The following is an 18,893-nucleotide window of genomic DNA, read 5'->3' as shown; positions in this document are numbered from 1 at the left end:
GGGGGGAATTGCCAAAAAGCCGAACATGTCCGGGAAAAATACCGGACGGGCACTGCCTCTCCCGCAGCTGCTCTGCTCCTCCCCTGACTCAGACTTCGGCTCTGTTTAAGAGCCAAGCTGCCCGAGCCAGCGCTACGGGCTTCGGGCAGCCCCTTGCCTCCGGACCCTGCGCCCCCGGCCGGGCACTTCCCCTCCCAGGCTCCAGCTGCTCTGCTCCTCCCCTGACTCTTCGGCTCTGTTTAAGAGCCGAGCTGCACGAGCCAGCGCTACGGGCTTCGGGCAGCCCCCATGCCTCCGGACCCTGCGCTGCCACAGCAGAGCAGCTGGAGCCGGGGAGGAGAAGTGCCTGACCGGCGGCAGGGGTCCGGAGGCAAGGGGGCTGCCTGAAGCCGGTAGCGCTGGCTCGGGCAGCTTGGCTCTTAAACAGAGCCGAAGTCTGAGTCGGGGAGGAGCAGAGCAGCCGCGGGAGAGGAAGTGCCCGTCCGGTATTTTTCCCGGACATGTTCGACTTTTTGGCAATTCCCCCCGGACGGGGGTTTGATTGCCGAAAAGCTGGACATGTCCGGGAAAAACCGGACGTATGGTAACCCTAGTCATTAATAATGAAACAAAACCACTTTAACAAATGGAACAATAGTCAGAGAGGAGCCAAAAAGCCTTCTTCTCTTTAAAATGCTGCATGAGTGCTTTGAAGTGCTTTGCCCAAAGGCTTTTTGCTGTTCTCTTTGACTTCATTTGAGACTACGAAATAGAGGCACAACCTTGTCATTTGCTAAATGACTAGTTCAAAGTCTACCCTCTGGAGTGATTCCATCCCATGTCTAGAGCCCAATAATACCATTTTACAGCAACATTCACCTTGAGAAATCTCCTGGGGGTATACAGAGGAGTAGTTTAAAAACCTTCCATTACTTTCCCCATGTGATTCATGGTGTCAGAGGCTCACAAAGACTCCTCACCTTTTTCCTAAGAATTTTCCTGTAGATGTTGTGAGCTAGTATGGAGCTGGCTGATAGAAGGGCTGAATCTGCAGAAGACATGACGGCAGCAGCGATAGCTCCTAAGCCAGCAACGGAAACATACGTTGGGCAAAGATACTGCAGAACAATGGGTAATATCATGCTGGACTCCCCTCTTTCATTAGGGGTTGGCAGACCATAGCTTGTCTGATTCCAGTCTTAAAAAAGAAAAGAACATTAATTAACAGGAGGTTTTGGATTTGCTTTGTTAATTTTTCATTCCTTTACCCTCTTCTGTGTTGAAATAGCTAACAGTAAATTCTGCATTGATCTTGACCTTTTTTTTTTTTTCTTCAAGGTGCAGTAAGATACTTATTTCCCCTGCAACAATCAATAACACTGAAGGGAAAGATCATTAGGAACACTGTCAGCATCCCTGGGCTCTGTAAGATCTCTAAATTGTCAAAAATCCACCAAAACTTTCTAAGCTACATCATACTTTGAGGTCTGTGGTTTTGGGGTTATGAAATGGAAGAAGAAGTTAAATGAAATTCAACCTTGAAAAACACTGGAACATTCATCTGAAGGAAAATAATTCAAAGCACAGCATAGAAGGAAGATATTTGGAATATCATAAAACAAGAACTTCATCAAATCAGTTGGTTAACAAACAAAAGTCAATGCAATTTGGGGATGCACAGGCAGAAGAAGGGATATGACAGCTCCTGTCTACATAGCACTGTTCTATATAGATACTTAGGCCCCATCAGCGTAGTATCTGAGCACCTCACTAACGCCAATGAGTTTAGCATCTCAATATTTTTCTGACATAGGGAAGTAGTAATATCCCGATTTTTCAGATGGGAAACTGAGGCATGGGGATTAAGTATATGTTTGTGGCAGAACTCGGAACAAAGCTCGGATTTTCTGAGTTTCTTATGGTTTAACCTTGAGGCCATTCTTCTGCCTGCTGAGATTGTACCTTAAGTACTGTTCCGGGCATGAGAGTTGGCAATGCTAAGATTTTGAATCTCTGTGACTGTAACTCTGTAAGCCTAATATTGCAATGAGCTTACTTTTTTTTTTTTTAAATTCTGAGGGACCGTTCCTCAGCTATTGTAAATTGGCGTGAGCTACACAGATTTACACCAGCTAGGGTGACCAGACAGCAAGTGTGAAAAATCGGGATGGGGGTGGGGGGTAATAGGAGCCTATATAAGAAAAAGACCCAAAAATCGGGACTGTCCCTATAAAATCGGGATATCTGGTCACCCTAACACCAGCTGAGGGTCCAGCCCCCATTATTTATGACTAGGGATTAAAACAAACAAGCCTCTTTGTACCAGAGCATTGCATATTTAACCATAACAGAAAAATTAATGAGGAAAATATAACCTCCAGGGTGGAAAGAATGATCTTAGGGGTCGAAAGAATTTTGAGACTGAGGATAGCAGGCCTGGGTCCAGCCTGCCCTGTTCCATGTTCTAGTCTACAGCTGCCAGACATTCTAGGAGTTGTAGGCCGGGCTGCCATGCATGATGGGAAAGGAAGAGACTATAAGAGGCAGCCTTTCGCAGTGCTACCACTCTTGTGATCTTATCACAAGTTTCACAAGATTGGGTGACTTTCTTAAAGCCCCGGCTTCATATAGAAGCTCAACTTTCATTTATAAACTAAAGTTCGTTTCTAGCCATATGGTCATGGAGAAAAGTTTGAAAATGTGACCCAAGCTTTAAGGATCAGAAACCAAAAGGCAAAGTAACCTTTTCAAAAAATCTCATGATTTTTAAACTAGTCGCATGATTGTTGAAGCATGACTCATGGTTTTTGAATGCTTGGGGATAGCTATGATGCTTTCCTTAGAGTGGACAGAAGGTCCAGGCAAGCAGAAGCGTAAGGAAGCTCTTCAGAGGCTGGGATGAAGGTGGTGTGATTCCTTCTTGAGAGAGAGCCGGGGAAGAAGCCTGGTAGGATGTCTGCTGAAGACATTTCAGAAGGCCTAGGATGAGATGGGCCAAAGTAGGAAGTGTCTGGAAAAAAGTGAAGCAGGGCAGGGATTTTAATACAGTGCACAGCAGCTTAGGGTATGTCTACGCTGGAATAGAAGACCTGCGGCGTGGCTGCGGCTGGCCCGACCATGGCTGGCCCAGCTCAGGTGACTCACCCTCACAGGGTTCAGCCTGTGTAGCTAAAAATTGCTGTGTAGATGTTTGGGGTCAGGCTGGAGCCTAGGCTGGATCCTCCCCCTCACAGAGTCCCAGAGATCGGGCTCCAGTCCAAACCTGAACGTCTACAGAGCAGTTTTACAGTCTTGCAACCCAAGCCCCGGGAGCTCAAATCAGCTGACCTGGGCCAGCCACAGGTGTTTAATGGCTGTGTAGACTTTACCCTTAGTGTTTTAGGAAGCCTGGGCTGAAGACTGCACTAGATGATGGATCTGGACTTCCCTTATGGTGCCACCTATAGGAGATGGGAACCTCTGCAACTAAGGAGAAGTTCCTGGAAAGAAAGCAAAAGAGACTGGTTGGAAGATTTGGATTTTTCCATTTTGTTTGGACTCTTCTTTGTGACTTTTGTATACTGGGATGTTTTTAAGTTTGACAACAGGGCTCTCTGAGACCTCCTTCCAGCCCCCTAAAAGGAGATCACCACGTATTGGGAAACTGAGACAGCCACTGCATCTCTGTGTGGGAGAGGTAAGATGCCTGTTACAGTGAGACTGATATTTACTTTGCTATTCATTATGTCACTGTTTACTTTTTCTTCCTCCACTTGTTTGTTTTATCCATAATTTGTGCCTCATACATATAGACAGCAAGATTTTGGGGGCATGGACAAATGTGTGTGTGTACAGTGCCTAGCAAAATAGGCCATTGATTGTGTCCTCAAGGTGCTAATGGAAAGAAACAGCTTTTGTGTTACCTGTAGAAGCAGCTACTGCGCCAATAAGAACAGATGGAATGACCATGAAAACACACCCAAACCCTGCAAAATAAGAAGTGAGCCTTGCTTGTCTGGATGAGGAGGCTGCGAGGACTCTTTGGAAATAGATCTGCCATGGAATACTTCCAAGAGCCTGAAATGAAGGTAAACCATTAAAAATAACTCATGCATCACTATTAGGGGCTGGAGTGTCATTTGCTATAGACATTCATTTACCCCCTCCCCCACCAGAATTTTCATAGGTCTATATGCTCCATTATGTCTTCCACTCTTTGTCCCCCTCCCTTCCCAACTTTGCAGGATATAATATAATCACATAAAACGATCTACATGCTGACGCAACTTCACCTTCCTCCCCTGAATTTTTCTGAAATGACACCTCTGATTTGGGGCAAACCTATCCTCATGAAGGCAGTTCCTCCCTCCAGACAGTAGTCATTCTGGGGTTACTACTGCTACTGCAACCTTGGGGTTGTAATAATCCTTCTGGCTGTCACTCTGTCCTTTTGCAGGGGAGGGTGATTGGTAGATCTGTGGAGTCACAGATCCATTATCTTGGCCCCCACTTCTCCCTTGGCTTGTCCCTCTCCTAACCCCATCCCTTTACATTGCAGCCAGGAAAGATCCCCTGCAGAACCAGGCTTCATAGCACACAGGCATGTATGCTCCTTGCTTAGGCTTCCTTCATTCTGTAGCAGAGCCAGGCCCTCCGGGGGCGTGTGGGGGACAAGTGGGGCAATTTGCCCCAGGCCCCGCAGGGGCCCCGCGAGCCCTGGCCGAGAATCCCTTTCCTGGCTAGAGGCACCTTTTTAATTTTTACTCACCCGGTGGGGGCCCTTCAGTCGCTCCGGGTCTTCGGTGGCATTTCGGCGGTGGGGGGCCCTTCAGTGCTGCCGAAGATGTGGAGCGACTGAAGGACCCACCGCCACCGCCGCAGATTCGGAGTGCCGCCTGGTGAGTACAAGTGCCGGAGCGGATGGCGCCTTTTTTTAGGTCCGCCCCCCCCAACTTTGCCCCAGGCCCCCTGAATCCTCTAGGCGGCCCTGAGCAGAGCTGCCCTTGTTCCACTGGGAAAAGTAGCAGGAGTTTCCCTGTCAGGCACTCAGGGTGTCTTTGGCACAGGAACTCCTTTGTTCTCATTTATTATTTTTACAGCACCCAGTACACAGGACAAATAATAAGACTGGCCCTACCCTAAGACCTTACAATCTAGGTTTAAACACAAGCCGAGATTAACAAACTTCCTGGAGAGGGATGGGCTGAGGCAGGACAAGGATCACAGCAATAAGAGCACCCTGCTTCTCATATAGCATTATTATTATTTATTATGAGGGCTGTCAAGCGATTAAAAAAATGAATCACGATTAAGCGTGTGATTAAAAAAATTAATCACGATTAATCGTACTGTTAATAATAGAATTACCATTTAGTTAAATATTTTTAGATGTTTTCTACATTTTCAAATATATTGATTTCAATTACAATACAATTGAATTGTACAGTGCTCACTTTATGTTTACTTTTTATTACAAATATTTGCACTGTAAAAAACAAAAGAAATAGTATTTTTCAATTCACCTAATACGAGTACTGTAGTGCAATATCTTTATCACAAAAGTTGAACTTACAAATGTAGAATTATGTACAAAAAATAACTGCATTCAAAAACAAAACAACAATTTTTGATGGCATTTCACATAGGCGCCGACTCCGTGGGTGCTGCGGGGCTGGAGCGCCCACGGGGAAAAATTAGCGGGGGCTCTGCACCCACTGGCAGCCAAGCTCCTCCCGCCCCCACCCCCTCCTCCTCTCCTGAGTGCCACGTCCCCGCTCCTCCTCCTCAGCGCTTCCTGCCCGCCGCCTACCAGCTGTTTGGCGGCGCTTAGGACTTTCCAGGAGGGAGGGGAAGGAGTGGGGATGTGGTGCGCTCGGGGGAGGAGGCAGTAAAGAGGTGAGGCAGGGGCAGGACTTGGGGGAAGAGGGTAGAATTGGGGTGGGGCGAGGGTGGGGCAGGGGTGGGGCCAGAGGCGGCGGGGAGGTCGAGCACCCACAGGGCAGAGGGAAAGTCAGCCCCTATGGCATTTCAGATTTTTAAACCTTGCATCAAGTACTGTAGCTATTTTTAGAAATCTCACATTGGTACCTTCTTTGCGTTTTGTCAAATCTGCTGTGAAAGTGTTCTTAAAACAAACATGTGCTGGGTCATCATCCAAGACTGCTATAACATGAAATGCGGGTAAAACTGAACAGGAGACATACAATTCTCCCCCAAGGAGTTCAGTTACAAATTTAATTAATGCATTATTTTTTTAACAAGCATCATCAGCATAGAAGTATGTCCTCTGGAATGGTGGCCGAAGCATGAAGGGGCATATGAATGTTTAGCATATCTGGCACGTAAATACCTTGCAATGCTGGCTACAAAAGTGCCATGCGAATGCCTGTTCTCACTTTCAGGTGACATTGTAAATAAGAAGCAGACAGCAGTATCTCCCGTAAATGTAAACAAACTTGTTTGTCTTAGCAATTGGCTGAACAAGAAGTAGGACTGAATGGACTTGTAGGCGCTAAAGTTTTACATTGTTTTGTTTTTGAGTGCAGTTATGTAACAAAAAAAAATCGACATTTGTAAGTTACACTTTCATGATAAAGAGATTGCACCACAGTACTTGTATGAGGTGAATTGAAAAATACTATTTCTTTTGTTTATTATTTTTACAGTGCAAATATTTGTAATAAAAATAATATAAAGTGAGCACTGTACACTTTGTATTCTGTGTTGTAATTGAAATCAATATATTTGAAAATTAAGAAAAACATCCAGAAATACTTAATAAATTTCAATTGGTATTCTATTGTTTAATAGTGTCATTAATCGCGATTAAATTTTTTGAGTTAATCGCGTGAATTAAGTGTGATTAATCAACAGCCCTATTTATTATTTATATATATATTACATCTGTTTCATTCCCTGGCACTCTCACTCCTGCTGTTGAATGAGTGATGAAATCTTTTGTAGGCTGTGGCTATAGGAGAAATGGTCTGGTAAAATAAGAACCCAACCAACCTTTCGCCTCGCCCTTGAAGTGAATCTGAACCAAACATTTCTGGCACGTTGGAAAAGAGAAGTTGCTGTTTAATTGTTTTCCTTATGCATTTCTAGGATCCGTTCAAGACCTGAAGTAGCCATGCCAAAATACTGTGAGTAAGGCTGTTGTAATGGTATTCCCAGCCTGGCTAGTGGGAGGGGCCAGATTCTCCATTATTGTAAGCTCTAGTGACGTCAGTGGTGCTATGCCAGTTGAGAATCTGGCCCGGAATGTATATTACGTGTCCCTGCAATGCCTATGCTCTTAAAATTTACAGTCCAGTTCTACAGGTCAAAGAGGTTCAGGTAGTTCTGATAAACAGCCAGATTTGGAGTGCCCACCTGAACGCAATGTGTCAACTGTGAGGTGCACCTGACATTAATGCACCATAATTAAGGCTACAATTTAGTCACAGGTTGTGGCAGTCATGGAATCTGTGACTTCCAGGGACCTCCGTGACTTCAGCCTGCTGTGGCCAGAAGCTGTGGGGTGGCCCCTGCTGCTCCAAGCCGTCGCAGGTAATGGGAGTACCCTCTGCATCTCCTGGCCACCATGGGCTCCCGGAGCTGCGGGTGGCAGGGGTACCCTGTAGCTCCCGGCCCCCACGAGTGGTGGGGACACCCCACAGCTCCCAGCTGCTGTGGCTGCAGGGGAACCCCCTAGCTCCCGGCTGCCGCAGGCCCCTGGAGCTGTGGGCGGCAGGGGTACCTTGGAGCTCCCGACTGACATGGGAGGCCTGGGCACCCCACAGCTCCCAGATGCCACAGGCAGTGGGGGACCCCTGGAGCTGCAGGTGGCAGGAGTACCCCGCAGTCCCCAGCAGTTGCAAGCAGCTCCTAGCCCCAAGCAGCTGCCCTGCTTCAGGCGGTGTGGGGACCCGCAGGTTCCCATTTTGTCCTGGATATTTTTAGTAAAAGTCACGGACAGGTCACGGCTTCTGTGAATTTTTCTTTTTTGCCCGTGACCTGTCCGTAACTTTTACTAAAAATACCCATGACAAAATCTTAGCCTTAACCATAATAAAGATGCATCCATACAGGGCCATCCCTAGCTATTCTGGGGCCCTATGCAGCCCCCACTGTGGGGGGGAGGGCAGGCCTCCACGGGGGAGGGGAGGCTGGTTTGGGGGGCAGGGGGGAACCACCCCCAGCACTCACTGGTGGTGTGGCTGGGGTCGGGTCCCTGCACTTCCTGCCGCCGGTAAGTGCAGGCCCGGCCCTGCTGCACTCCTCAGGGGCGGGAACAGGCGGGGCGGGAGCGGAGTAGGGGTGGGAAGAGGCGGGGCGGGGGGAGCAGGGCGGGTGCTTTGGGGGAAGGGGTGGAGTGGGGGCGGGGCTGGGGCAGAGCAGGGGTGGGAAGAGGCAGGGTGGGGTCAGAGCAGGGGTGAGAAGAGGTGGAAGAGGGGTGGAGCAGGGCAGGGGTTTGGGGGGAAGGGGTGGAGTTGGGTCAGGGCTGGGGCGGAGCAGGGGCGAGAACAGGTGGGGCTGAGGGAGGGCAGGGGTCGGGGGCCTGGGGAAGAGGCAGAGCAGGGGCTGGAGCAGCACGCAGCTGCGCAGGGCACCAGGAAATTTGGTGCCCCAAGTTTCCTGGTGCCCTATGCAGCTGCATACTTTGCGTATGGCTAAGGACGGCTCTGCATCCATACAAATATCTGAAATTCCAAAGTGTCTTTCTTCCTCTATTCTACCGTGTAAAACTCAGGCTGTACTAGTGGGTTTATAAAAAGATGCTTTGCTTTTACTGACCCTCCAGGTGAACTATTAGAAGGAAAGGATGGAAAAAAGAAGATCTTACCACATACAGAAGTTCATCTAGCCATCTTCCAAGATACTCTGTTTCCAGTTTGCCAATCCATGGTACTTGATAGAATTCATTAACAGCAGTATAATAAATGTTTTCAGTTGCAGAGTTCAGCAGTGCAAATGGCACACAAGTCCACTGTGTTTAGCATGAAAACAATTATCAGTACAATAGGCTAATGTACATCAGACAACATTTGTAACTCCTCTGTTTTCCCTATAAACCTGCAATTCCCCCTCCCCATACCATACCACCACCAAACCTTGGGATTCCACAGAAATCTGAAATTGCCTCCCACCTTTAAGCTCTCATATGGGATTTTTCTAATGTTAAGGGTGGTGGTGTGAGTAGACTGAGACTGGGAAGGGGGAAATTAACTGTGGTTAACCTAGTCCTGTTTAACCTTTCCATTTAAACTTCTCTCTAGTTTTCAAGAGCTCTTTTTATGTAGCTCACATGGGTACTCTGTCCCTGTCATTTTATAACGTGGCTGATTTTGTATACAGAGGTTGCTTTGCATTGCTCTGGTGCTACAAACCAGCCCTAAAGCTGGTTTAAGTGGGGAAGCATGTCAGAGGACTCTTCCTCACACCTGAGGTTTCCTATAAACCTGGAGAGAGGCTGCTGCACAGGTCCTGTGGGTGTCTTGCTGTGTTCTAAGGCATAGCCTCACCTAGTCCTGACCCTGTGTAGTCATATCCAGTGCAGTTTACCTCAGCTTCTTGACAGAATACACTGCTATGGGTCTGGGAACAGCCAGTGGCAAATCAAATGGAATCAATCCCATTTGACTCTAACAAAACAGCAGCTGAAATATTAATCATGCAGCCTCTTGAACAATGATGATGATTAAGCAGTGATAATGTTTTCCCCGCTGAAATAGATACTGGTAACTCAACACTGTTATAACTCAGAGAGCCTTCTAAAGGTACAGCAAGCACTTTCCCCCTGGAAAATCCTGGATGTGACTCACTCAATTGGAGAGCATTGCCAGGCCGGGACACTTGGGGGGCCCAGACTTTGGGTGGGTGGGCAAGCACATGCACCCTGACCCCGCTTTCTGGCTGGAGCACCAGGCGGGCAGAGCGGGGCAAGCGCCTGACCCCGCTCCCCGACTGGAGTGCTAGGCAGCCGGGTGGAGCGGGGCAAGCCCCCGACCCCATTCCCCATCTGGAGCACTGGGTGGGTGGAGCGGGGCAAGCCCTCACGCCCTGACCCTATCCCCTGGCTGGAGTGCCGGCAGGTGGGCGGAACAGGGCACGTGCTGGGGCCGGAGCAGAGCCAGGCTGGAGGGGGTGAACCTGGATGCCCCTGGTACATAGTGCCCTCCCAGTGGGGAACAGCTGTGATTGTGCTGTAAGGATGAGGGATGTGGCAGCAGAGACCAAAGGTCATCCTCCATTTTGGAAGGCGGGGTTCCAGACTGCCGGGCCAGAGCAAGCTGTGGCTGGCTGTTACTTATAGCAGGATCTTGTTGCTGTGTTATAAGTGTTTAAGTAATAATGTCATGTTAAATATAAGCTCTCTGGGCCTCAAGAAGAACACCACACTGCCCACGGTGGGAGCGTCTCTGCTGGCTGGCGTAGATAGGGTGAGGGCATTGTCTGTCCTGCCCCTTTGGGAGAGGCTGGTGCCGATGTGGGTGGTAGCCTGCACTCTCCTTGCGCTCTCTGGACACAAGTGCAGCAGTTATTTCTAGCTATGTGTGAGTGTGCTTGTGGCACCCAACGGTTCCTGGTGCCTGCTGCTTCCCTCACCCCACCTTGAGCACCCATTCTGGGTGAAAAAAATCAATCTTGCCTAAATGGATAAAACCTGTTGAAGACAGCTGTTTTGTTTATAGCCATGTTCTGGATCACATTAGGCTGAGCTGCCAGATAAGTGACTAGTGTTAACCTAGCCACCAGAGGGGGCCCATGCTGTTCCATGAAAGCAATTGGAGAACTGCAGTAATAAAGCTTTGCAGAGTTCAAATAAAGTCTATCCCTTGGGTCATACCAGGTTTCTTGCAACATTTAAGGAAAGATACACTGAAGACTAAAGTTTCCCCACTTTGGCCTGTGCGGATCTTCCTGCCTGAATTCCCTAGTGACTATTTTGTTTGTGATATTAGAGTAAAACGGTCTGAACAAAAATGCAGATGCCAGATCCTGGCTTATGCTATCTCTGCACCTGAAAAACTATAGCCAGGAGAAGGGATGCAGCTGCTGTGTCCTAAACCTAGCTCTTCCAAAACCCATGCAACCTGAAGTTCATCTCACATCACTGTAAATCAGGATTAGCTCCGTGGAGTTACATTGGCATACTGTTGGTGTCAGAGAGGGGACATCCGAAGAAGTGAGGTTTTTACTCACGAAAGCTTATGCCCAAATAAATCTGTTAGTCTTTAAGGTGCCACCAGACTCCTTGTTGTTTTTGTAGATACAGACTAACACGGCTACCCCCTGATACCAGAGAGGGGAGAGTCAGGCTGCATGGAGTTAATATTCTGCAGAGCTTGGTGAGTCGCTCCCATGTTAAGCCTTGGAGGAGCATTCTGTGGAAGGGATGTTGGGTCGGAAGCTGTAGGTTGTGCGAGTTTTAGTGTCTTATTTATCACTTATGGAATACATCCTCTTCCACTCGGAATACTCATAATAATCCTGGCGTAAGAAGAGCCTGTGTAGGCACTCTGTCTCTAGAATATGTGGGGTAATTGTTTTAAGAAATATGGGCAGTTATCTGACCCTTCAAAGACAGAGTTCCAGTGATTGGTGGTGTTGGATCCAGAGTGGATACACAGTCATAATCATCATGATCTTTTTCTAATATGCTAAGACTAAACACGGTTTTTGATTTAAAGAGTTTTAATTTCAGCCCATCTAATTTAGAAGTGCTGTTACAGACCCGTTAATTACAAATTAAAGTGGGACACTCTGACAGTCACCTCCTACTGCTCATTCTGTTGGGATTGTTTTGGATGTCCATAAAGGCTCCATCCTACAAATACTTATGTATGTGAATGTGAATTAGTCCCTGGGACTGCTTGCCTAAGTACTTCATGTAAGTGTTTGTAGGACTGTGCTCTGAAACCCACATCCTACACAGACCCCCGTGCCTGCCTGCAGACCCATGGATTTAACTGGAGCTCTATGTAAATACAGGGATCCTCCCACGTAGAACTCAGTGTAGGACTGGAAAGGTAGGTACCTGTCCTACAAACATTTAAGCATGTGCATAACTCTAACTGAAATGAATGGGGTCACTCACATGAGTAAAGTTACACATGTGCTTATAGAATTGAGTTGTTTTTAAGCACCATTGGGCAAGGACTGTTTAGTCTTTTCTTTAAACTGTCACCTAACTTTGGGTACCTGAAATCAGCATTTCCAAAGCTTCCAACGTGTGCGTGGTTCCCCCCACAAGTGTCACCTTAATCTGAATTTTGAATCTTTTTAAAAAAATACCTAAAATATTTTCTAAAGATATTTCCCCCTTAAGTTATTAAATCTATTTATATTTTTAAAACTGTACCTCAGTTTTACAGTGATTTGGAAAGAGGGAGGACATACTGAAAGATCCTTGGGACTGAAACTGTGGGTTAGATTCTGATCTAGTTACACTCATAAATCTATGAGGCCAAATCCTGCTCTGGATTTTGTAGATGGAAAATATTTTCAGTGGGATTACTCCAGATTTATACTGGTGTAAATCAGAGAATCTTTCATGGACTGTATGTGAGTCAGCTGTTTTTTCCCAAAGGAGCACGAACTTGCTTGAACTATTTCCCTCTATTTGGATTCAATCTCCAGCTGTTTTCTGGGAATTCAGTAGGTAGCTCTTCCCCCCGTCAATTGATAGCTGCAGTATGGCCTTCCAGGGTTTCTGTGCTGCTGGAGGGTGTCATCTTTCAGATAAGATGTAAAACTAAGGCTACGTCTACACTACCATGATAAGTCGACCTACGCTACACAACTCCAGCTACGTGAATAACGTAGCTGGAGTCGACGTACCTTAGGTCGAGTTACCGTGGGGTCTACACCACGGGGGGTTGATGGGAGAAACTCTCTCGTCAACTTACCTTACTCTTCTCGTTGGGGGTAGAGTACAGGGTTCGACTGGAGAGCGATCTGCTGTCAATTTGGTGGGTCTTCACTAGACCCGCTAAACCGACCGCCGGTGGAGCGATCTCAGAGCATCGATCCCGGCTGTAGTGTAGACCTGCCCTGAGGTTGTCACTATATATTATAGGATTTTATGGCAATTTCACAATAGTAGCAGCATTAGCCCCAGTGACTGGGTCGATTCCAAGTGGAGCAATTAGTACAATCAAACTAAATTCTTCCTGTAGTTTCAGTTATATCTGGTATTTTCTCTTCTTCTCCCAAACTGTTGTGTAGCGAGCGTATGTGCTGTTAAACAGTTACTACCATCCACCCCAGAAGTGGCTGCATTTAAATGGTGGATAAAATGGCATTGGTTTTATGACTACAGAACTGCTCTGTTTCACATCCTGTATGTAATTGCCTTTGGAGCAAAGGTTGCTTTTTAATGAGGCCTTAGATTGTTATTAACCATGCAATAATGAGGTCAGGAAATAATAAAAAAGCCCCTTCTCTACATAAACAGGTTTCTTGTGCTGTCCCTCTTCTACACTTCAATCTAAAATCACAGACGTGTATAGGCCTTACCAGGCTGACCATCATAAAAACCAGCTGTATCACATCAGTGTATGCAACTGAGTATAGTCCTCCCAGTAAAGTGTAGAGTATAACAGTACATGCTGAAATGATGATAGCTAAATATCCTCTGATATCCAAGATCACACTCATTGTAGCCCCTGCAAAGAAAGACAGCTTTATATATATACTCACTCACACACACACACGAACATACATACATACATATGTAACCAGGTGCGTGGGTTACACACACACACACACACACACACACACTATAATTACACAGTTGGCACCATACCAGTCACAGAACTGCAATCAATCCTCCTGTTATTAACCAAAACTTGATGCAAGGAGTCTTCATGCATCTAATGGAGCAGAAATTATGATACAATTTTTAAAATTTTATTTTAAATGACTCCCCAACATGGTGGGTTTTGTGACTATTCCGTTATTCCATAAAATTTGGCTAGCCTCAAGCAGTGCAACAAACCATCCTCAGTCTCAATGTTCTCTTTCCCTTCTGATTCCTCTGTGAGCGGAAACACCAAGGACCAATTTCAGAAATGATACTTGAGATGGAGGTCTCAACAGGAGTTTAAGGAGGTCTAAGTTGGTGTCATTTATGCCCCCAGAGGCTGGAAAAGAGTGTGAGTTAAAGGAAGATGAGGCATACTTAAGTTAAATCCTCCTCTGAGTTGGTTTTCTTGCTACAGTCCTATCTTCCAGCTCCATCAGTGTGTAAGTTACACCAGCTTAAACTCCTTTTGGCTCCTTGGGGGGAGGGATAGCTCAGTGGTTTGAGCATTGGCCTGCTAAACCCAGGGTTGTGAGTTCAATCCTTGAGAGGGCCACTTGGGGATCTGGGGCAAAATCAGTACTTGGTCTTGCCTAGTGAAGGCATGGGGCTGGACTCAATGCCTTTCAAGCTCCCTTCCATTTCTAGAAGATGGGATATTTCTATTTCCTTCAAACACACTTACAACCATTTACCAATGTGTAACAGTCAGAGGTGATGTGTAAAATGGCTTTAGCCCAGAAAAAAAATCTTTGGTAAAATATATCCTCAGTATTCCACATTTCCCATCCATACAACATCCACATACTTTCTCCTCCCCCATCTAAATCCCCAGACTCTCAATCTGGTTATTCTGTCTGGGTTTCCTAGGAACTTAAGAATTGCCTGACTATGTCAGAACAGTGCTCCATCCTACCCAGTATTCTGCCTCTGACAGTGGCCAGTACCAAATGCTTCAGAGGAAGGTGGAAGAAAACTTGAAATCGTGAAATATCTTATTCATACGGAAAGCTCCTTAACCCTGCCAGTTAGAGGTTGGCTTATGTCTTGCAGTATGAGGGCTTATCCTATTCAAACTTTTGTTCTTTTGGAAAAAAAAGCTCTTTACTAGCATAACTCTGGATATATTTATTATCCATATAAATATCTAATCGTTTTCTGATCCTGGTAAGCTCTGGGACTCAGTGATATCTTGTGACAATGAGTTCCACAGCTTAAATGTGCATTGTGCAAAAGTATTTCCTTTTATCAGTGTTACATTTGCTGTCTTGCAATTTCATTGAACGTCCCATTCCTCTTGTATTATGGAGAGGGTGAATAGAAGTTCTTAACCTACTTTCTTTAGGCCACTCATTATTTTGTTTGCTTTTATCATGTCCCATTTTATTCCCTTCCCCTTTAGGGTAAACAATCGTTTCATTCTCTCTTCACATGGAAGTTTTGCCTGGCCCTTAATCATTCTCATTGCCTGTCTCTGAAAACTCTCTTTACAAGTCTTCTCAGAAAAAAACACCCCAACAAACCATTCCCATTTTTCTATCTCCCAATTTAATTCTTTTCTACATCTCAATTTTTCTATTTCCTTCTTGGACACTTCCTCTGGTCTCGCTCATCTTCTGTCTCTCATCCTCTTCCCCATCTTTCTGTACTTGTGCCCACCTCTTTCACTCTTTCTCTGTCTCTCCTATTTCCTCCTCAAGTCCCCCTGCTCATTTCTTTAGCTCCCCACTTTATATCCCCCTCAGTCACTCTCCTTTTCTATTCCCTTCACGCACCTTCAGTCCTTCTCTTCCCTCTTTTGTCCTACCCCAGTTGTTCTTTCTTATTAAGACTGCTGCCACAGCTTCCCCTTTCTTTCCCAATGGCCAGTGTGTTAAGAGCGAGGTTGTTTTTCTGCTTTTCCCTCTCTGCTTCTCCATTGTGTCATTTTGTCCCTGCTTCTCTCTCCCTCATGGAGCTTCTTCACCACTGGATCCATGGACAGATTTAGGCCACACCCATACTGTAGCAGTCAGAGTCCAGCTGCTTGTAATGGACTTCCTGTAGTGTGCTAGCTACCCCTTTGAGGAGAAAGCAAATTTTCCTTAATTATCATGCTCTGTGGCAAGGGTATAAATTTAGCACAAGTGGATTTCCCACTGAAGTCAATGGCAGGTTTGCACAGGGTGGAAGTATGTAGTAGGTAAATGTTTAGTTTTTATCATTATTTGTTCAGTACCTTTTCATCACCTTCAGCATCACCAAGAGGGAGAATATTCTACCTTTAACATCACTGCTATTTCTACCCTTTGTCACTCATCCTTCTCAGTCCTCCTTTCCCCCTGCCTCTCTTCCTCTCACTTTCCATGATAATTTTTGCTTAGTCAAAAACCGAATTTTCCATTGGACAAAAAACTGTTTTGATGGGAAAAGTTTGCCCTGTCCTAGGGTCACGTAGAAAGTTTCTTTTGCAAACATGAGGGCTACAAATTTAGGTGTTTGTCACCCTTGCCCTAGGGGAACCGCTGCCCAGTACTAGAACAAAATTAACCCCACCCTTATATTAAATAAAACACTACAGTGTTCTCTCTGCAGTAGTAGTCCAAATGCTCTGCAGCAGTAGTTCAGATACTACAGCTTACAACTGTGTAATAACAGTTCTATGGATCTTTTGTACGGATTTTTATTGCTTATTTCCCTATTATGGTTTAACAGTTGCGTTCTGTTCAAATTTCTGTGTATCTGCACAAATACTATACGGATCCAGAGACTACTGACTCTTAAAAAAAGCTACATGATGCGAGCGGAAAAGGAAATCTATTCTGAATGAGTGTATGTATAAGCTATATACTTACCTAAAGCAGAAAGAATAGCTGCAAACCAAAATACATCTCCTATCAATGTTGGAAGAAAGAGAAGGGTTCCCATAGTGTTCCCATAGGTTTCTTGGAGGGGGTCCATCATTGTCACATAGCTTTTGGACCGCATTGGCTTTACAAAAAAGAGGCCCCCTAGCAAAAATCAAATGACAAGGTGAATTATTATTTTAATTATTGTCTAAGAACCAAACAAGAATGGGGCCTCATTGTGCTAAGTGCTGTACAGACACAGAGTAATAAACAGTCACAGCCCCAAAGAGCTTATAATCTAAATAGACAAAGACAGACACAGGGGAGGAAAAGGGATCTAACAGGCAGAGTGAACAATATGGTGTCTGCAAACTTCATGTTAGTTCTATGATTTTTAATATATTTAAATTATGGATTTAATTATGTATAGAGTAGCTCCTGATCAGAACTATCTTGTCTTTCTAGAGGACATCAGCATTAAAACTAAGAGATATACATTATATCATATCCTTTCCCTAATGTCTTCCTAATAAAAATTGGATGGTTTCCTTTCTCCTCCCCAAAACATTCATGGGTCACTATTACCAAATTGTTTATTTTTTTACATGAAGCTCATCATTACATTGACTTTACTTCAAAGTAGAGATGAAAGACCAATTCAGAAGCACAGAAAATCATTGTTTTGTGTGTGTTTAGAAATCAAACATGGCAAGAGGTTAAAGTTGACTCCAATCCAGAATTTTTTCAGATTTTCCATAATGGTACTAAGAGAGCATATGTGAGTGTTAGAGATGGAAGCAACCCAAACCATGGGGACTCAAGGTGTCTCCACCCACCACAAGTGGTGGAGAATGCGGGCAGCTTATGCCTGATACAAGGGGGGGAGGAACCCACAGAGGGAGACAGAGCTCAGTAGCTCTGAGCAAGATGGAACCTGAGCAGTGGTGTAAGTGGCTAGCAGAGATGCAGCAGCAGCAAGCAACTCAGCAGCACCGGACCACCCAAGAGCAAGTTCACACGATGCAACGGCAACTGCTGCTGAGGGAGTTGACGATCCAGCAGCAGGAGTTCCACAAGAAGATGACACAATGTATTGTGCCAACCCTGCACTCCTCAGGAGTCCCTGCTGGGCACAGTACTGCCATAGTGGGACCCCCCACCAACACCCATGAAGCTAAACAAGATAGGGCCAGACAATGATGCTAGGGCCTTTTTAATTACCTTTGAGAAAGTAGACTGAGCTTTCTGGTGGCCCCCTGAGCAGTGGGCTTTGATTTTTGGCTCTATACTTGACAAGTCCAGCACAGGTGGCCTACCATAACCTGGATTTGGAGCAGACTAGGATTATAAGCAAGTGAAGTCCAGCTTTTTGGACTATTTGGACATTTCCAGGGAAACTCACTGTTTATCTTTTAGGTCCGAAACCCCTCCCAAGGGGGCTAGACCCTCGGTAGTAGCTCAGTGTTCGAAGAAATACTGTTGGAAACGGCTCTACCCAGAAGAAAGGTCTTGGGCTCAGGTTGCTAAATCAATTGTGACCAAATAATTTGTAAGGATATTGGCAGCAAAAGGCAGAGAGTGGGTATTGTACCATGACCTGGGACTTTGTCAGATACAGTATGGTTAATGGAGAGTTTTCTAGAGACCAAAAGGGCCGCTAGAGACAGAATTCCTCAAGGCCTTGATACCACACAAGACAGGCTTGTGAGAAACCCATGAAGGCAACCTCAAAGTAGTAACACCCACTCTGAGGGGTCCACCCTTGGGGATGTCCTCCAGGATGATCAGGCCAGCCATTAGACCATGGGAAGACCAGCGGGGAACAAGATGGTCAGGCTCAGACATGACACTGCCAGTGGGACCATCAGTCATCTCAAGCAGCTGAAGCAGGACCTGCAGAACAGAGGCTGGCCACTACTCCATGGCCAAGTTCACCTCCAGCTAGAACGGTTACCTTCAGTGCCCCTGCATGACTTGCTACTCTTCTGGACAGACAGGCCACTAAAAGAAAGGATTCTCTCTTAATGAATGTGAGTACAACCAGGGTTCTGGACTGCAGAAACCAGTGCACAAAAAATGGCACCCCTCAAATTGACGGTGCTGGTGATGATCCAAGGGAAAAGAGTTCCAAGACTCTGGGACTCCAGCTATAGGTGACGACGTCCCCCAGAAAGTCAATTTACCCGCAGTGTATATATGGCAACATGAAAACATACCCCAGCCAACATTTATAGCTGACCCAGTGGACATGTTGTCAGGTGATAACTGTAGCCTTGGCCAAGAAATTGGCCTAACTTGTAATCATAGGCTGGGACTGG

At 45.9% G+C, this 18,893-nt stretch overlaps 1 protein-coding gene across 1 annotated transcript in view; it reads right to left on the bottom strand.

Annotated features, from left to right (window-relative positions):
* Positions 1 to 18,893, bottom strand: part of LOC117871214 (high-affinity choline transporter 1-like) — a 39,281-nt gene that overhangs the window by 3,944 nt on the left and 16,444 nt on the right. The window contains exons 3-7 of the mRNA XM_034758950.1: positions 16,582 to 16,737; positions 13,462 to 13,610; positions 8,786 to 8,929; positions 3,882 to 4,035; positions 960 to 1,177 (exon numbers count right to left, since the gene is read on the bottom strand). Coding sequence (XP_034614841.1) covers positions 960 to 1,177; positions 3,882 to 4,035; positions 8,786 to 8,929; positions 13,462 to 13,610; positions 16,582 to 16,737 — 821 coding nt within the window. The remainder of the gene's footprint in view (positions 1 to 959; positions 1,178 to 3,881; positions 4,036 to 8,785; positions 8,930 to 13,461; positions 13,611 to 16,581; positions 16,738 to 18,893) is intronic.

This window comes from Trachemys scripta, chromosome 1, assembly GCF_013100865.1.
Source record: "Trachemys scripta elegans isolate TJP31775 chromosome 1, CAS_Tse_1.0, whole genome shotgun sequence".
NCBI lineage: Eukaryota > Metazoa > Chordata > Testudines > Emydidae > Trachemys > Trachemys scripta.
This window is presented reverse-complemented; position numbering and strand designations above follow the sequence as displayed.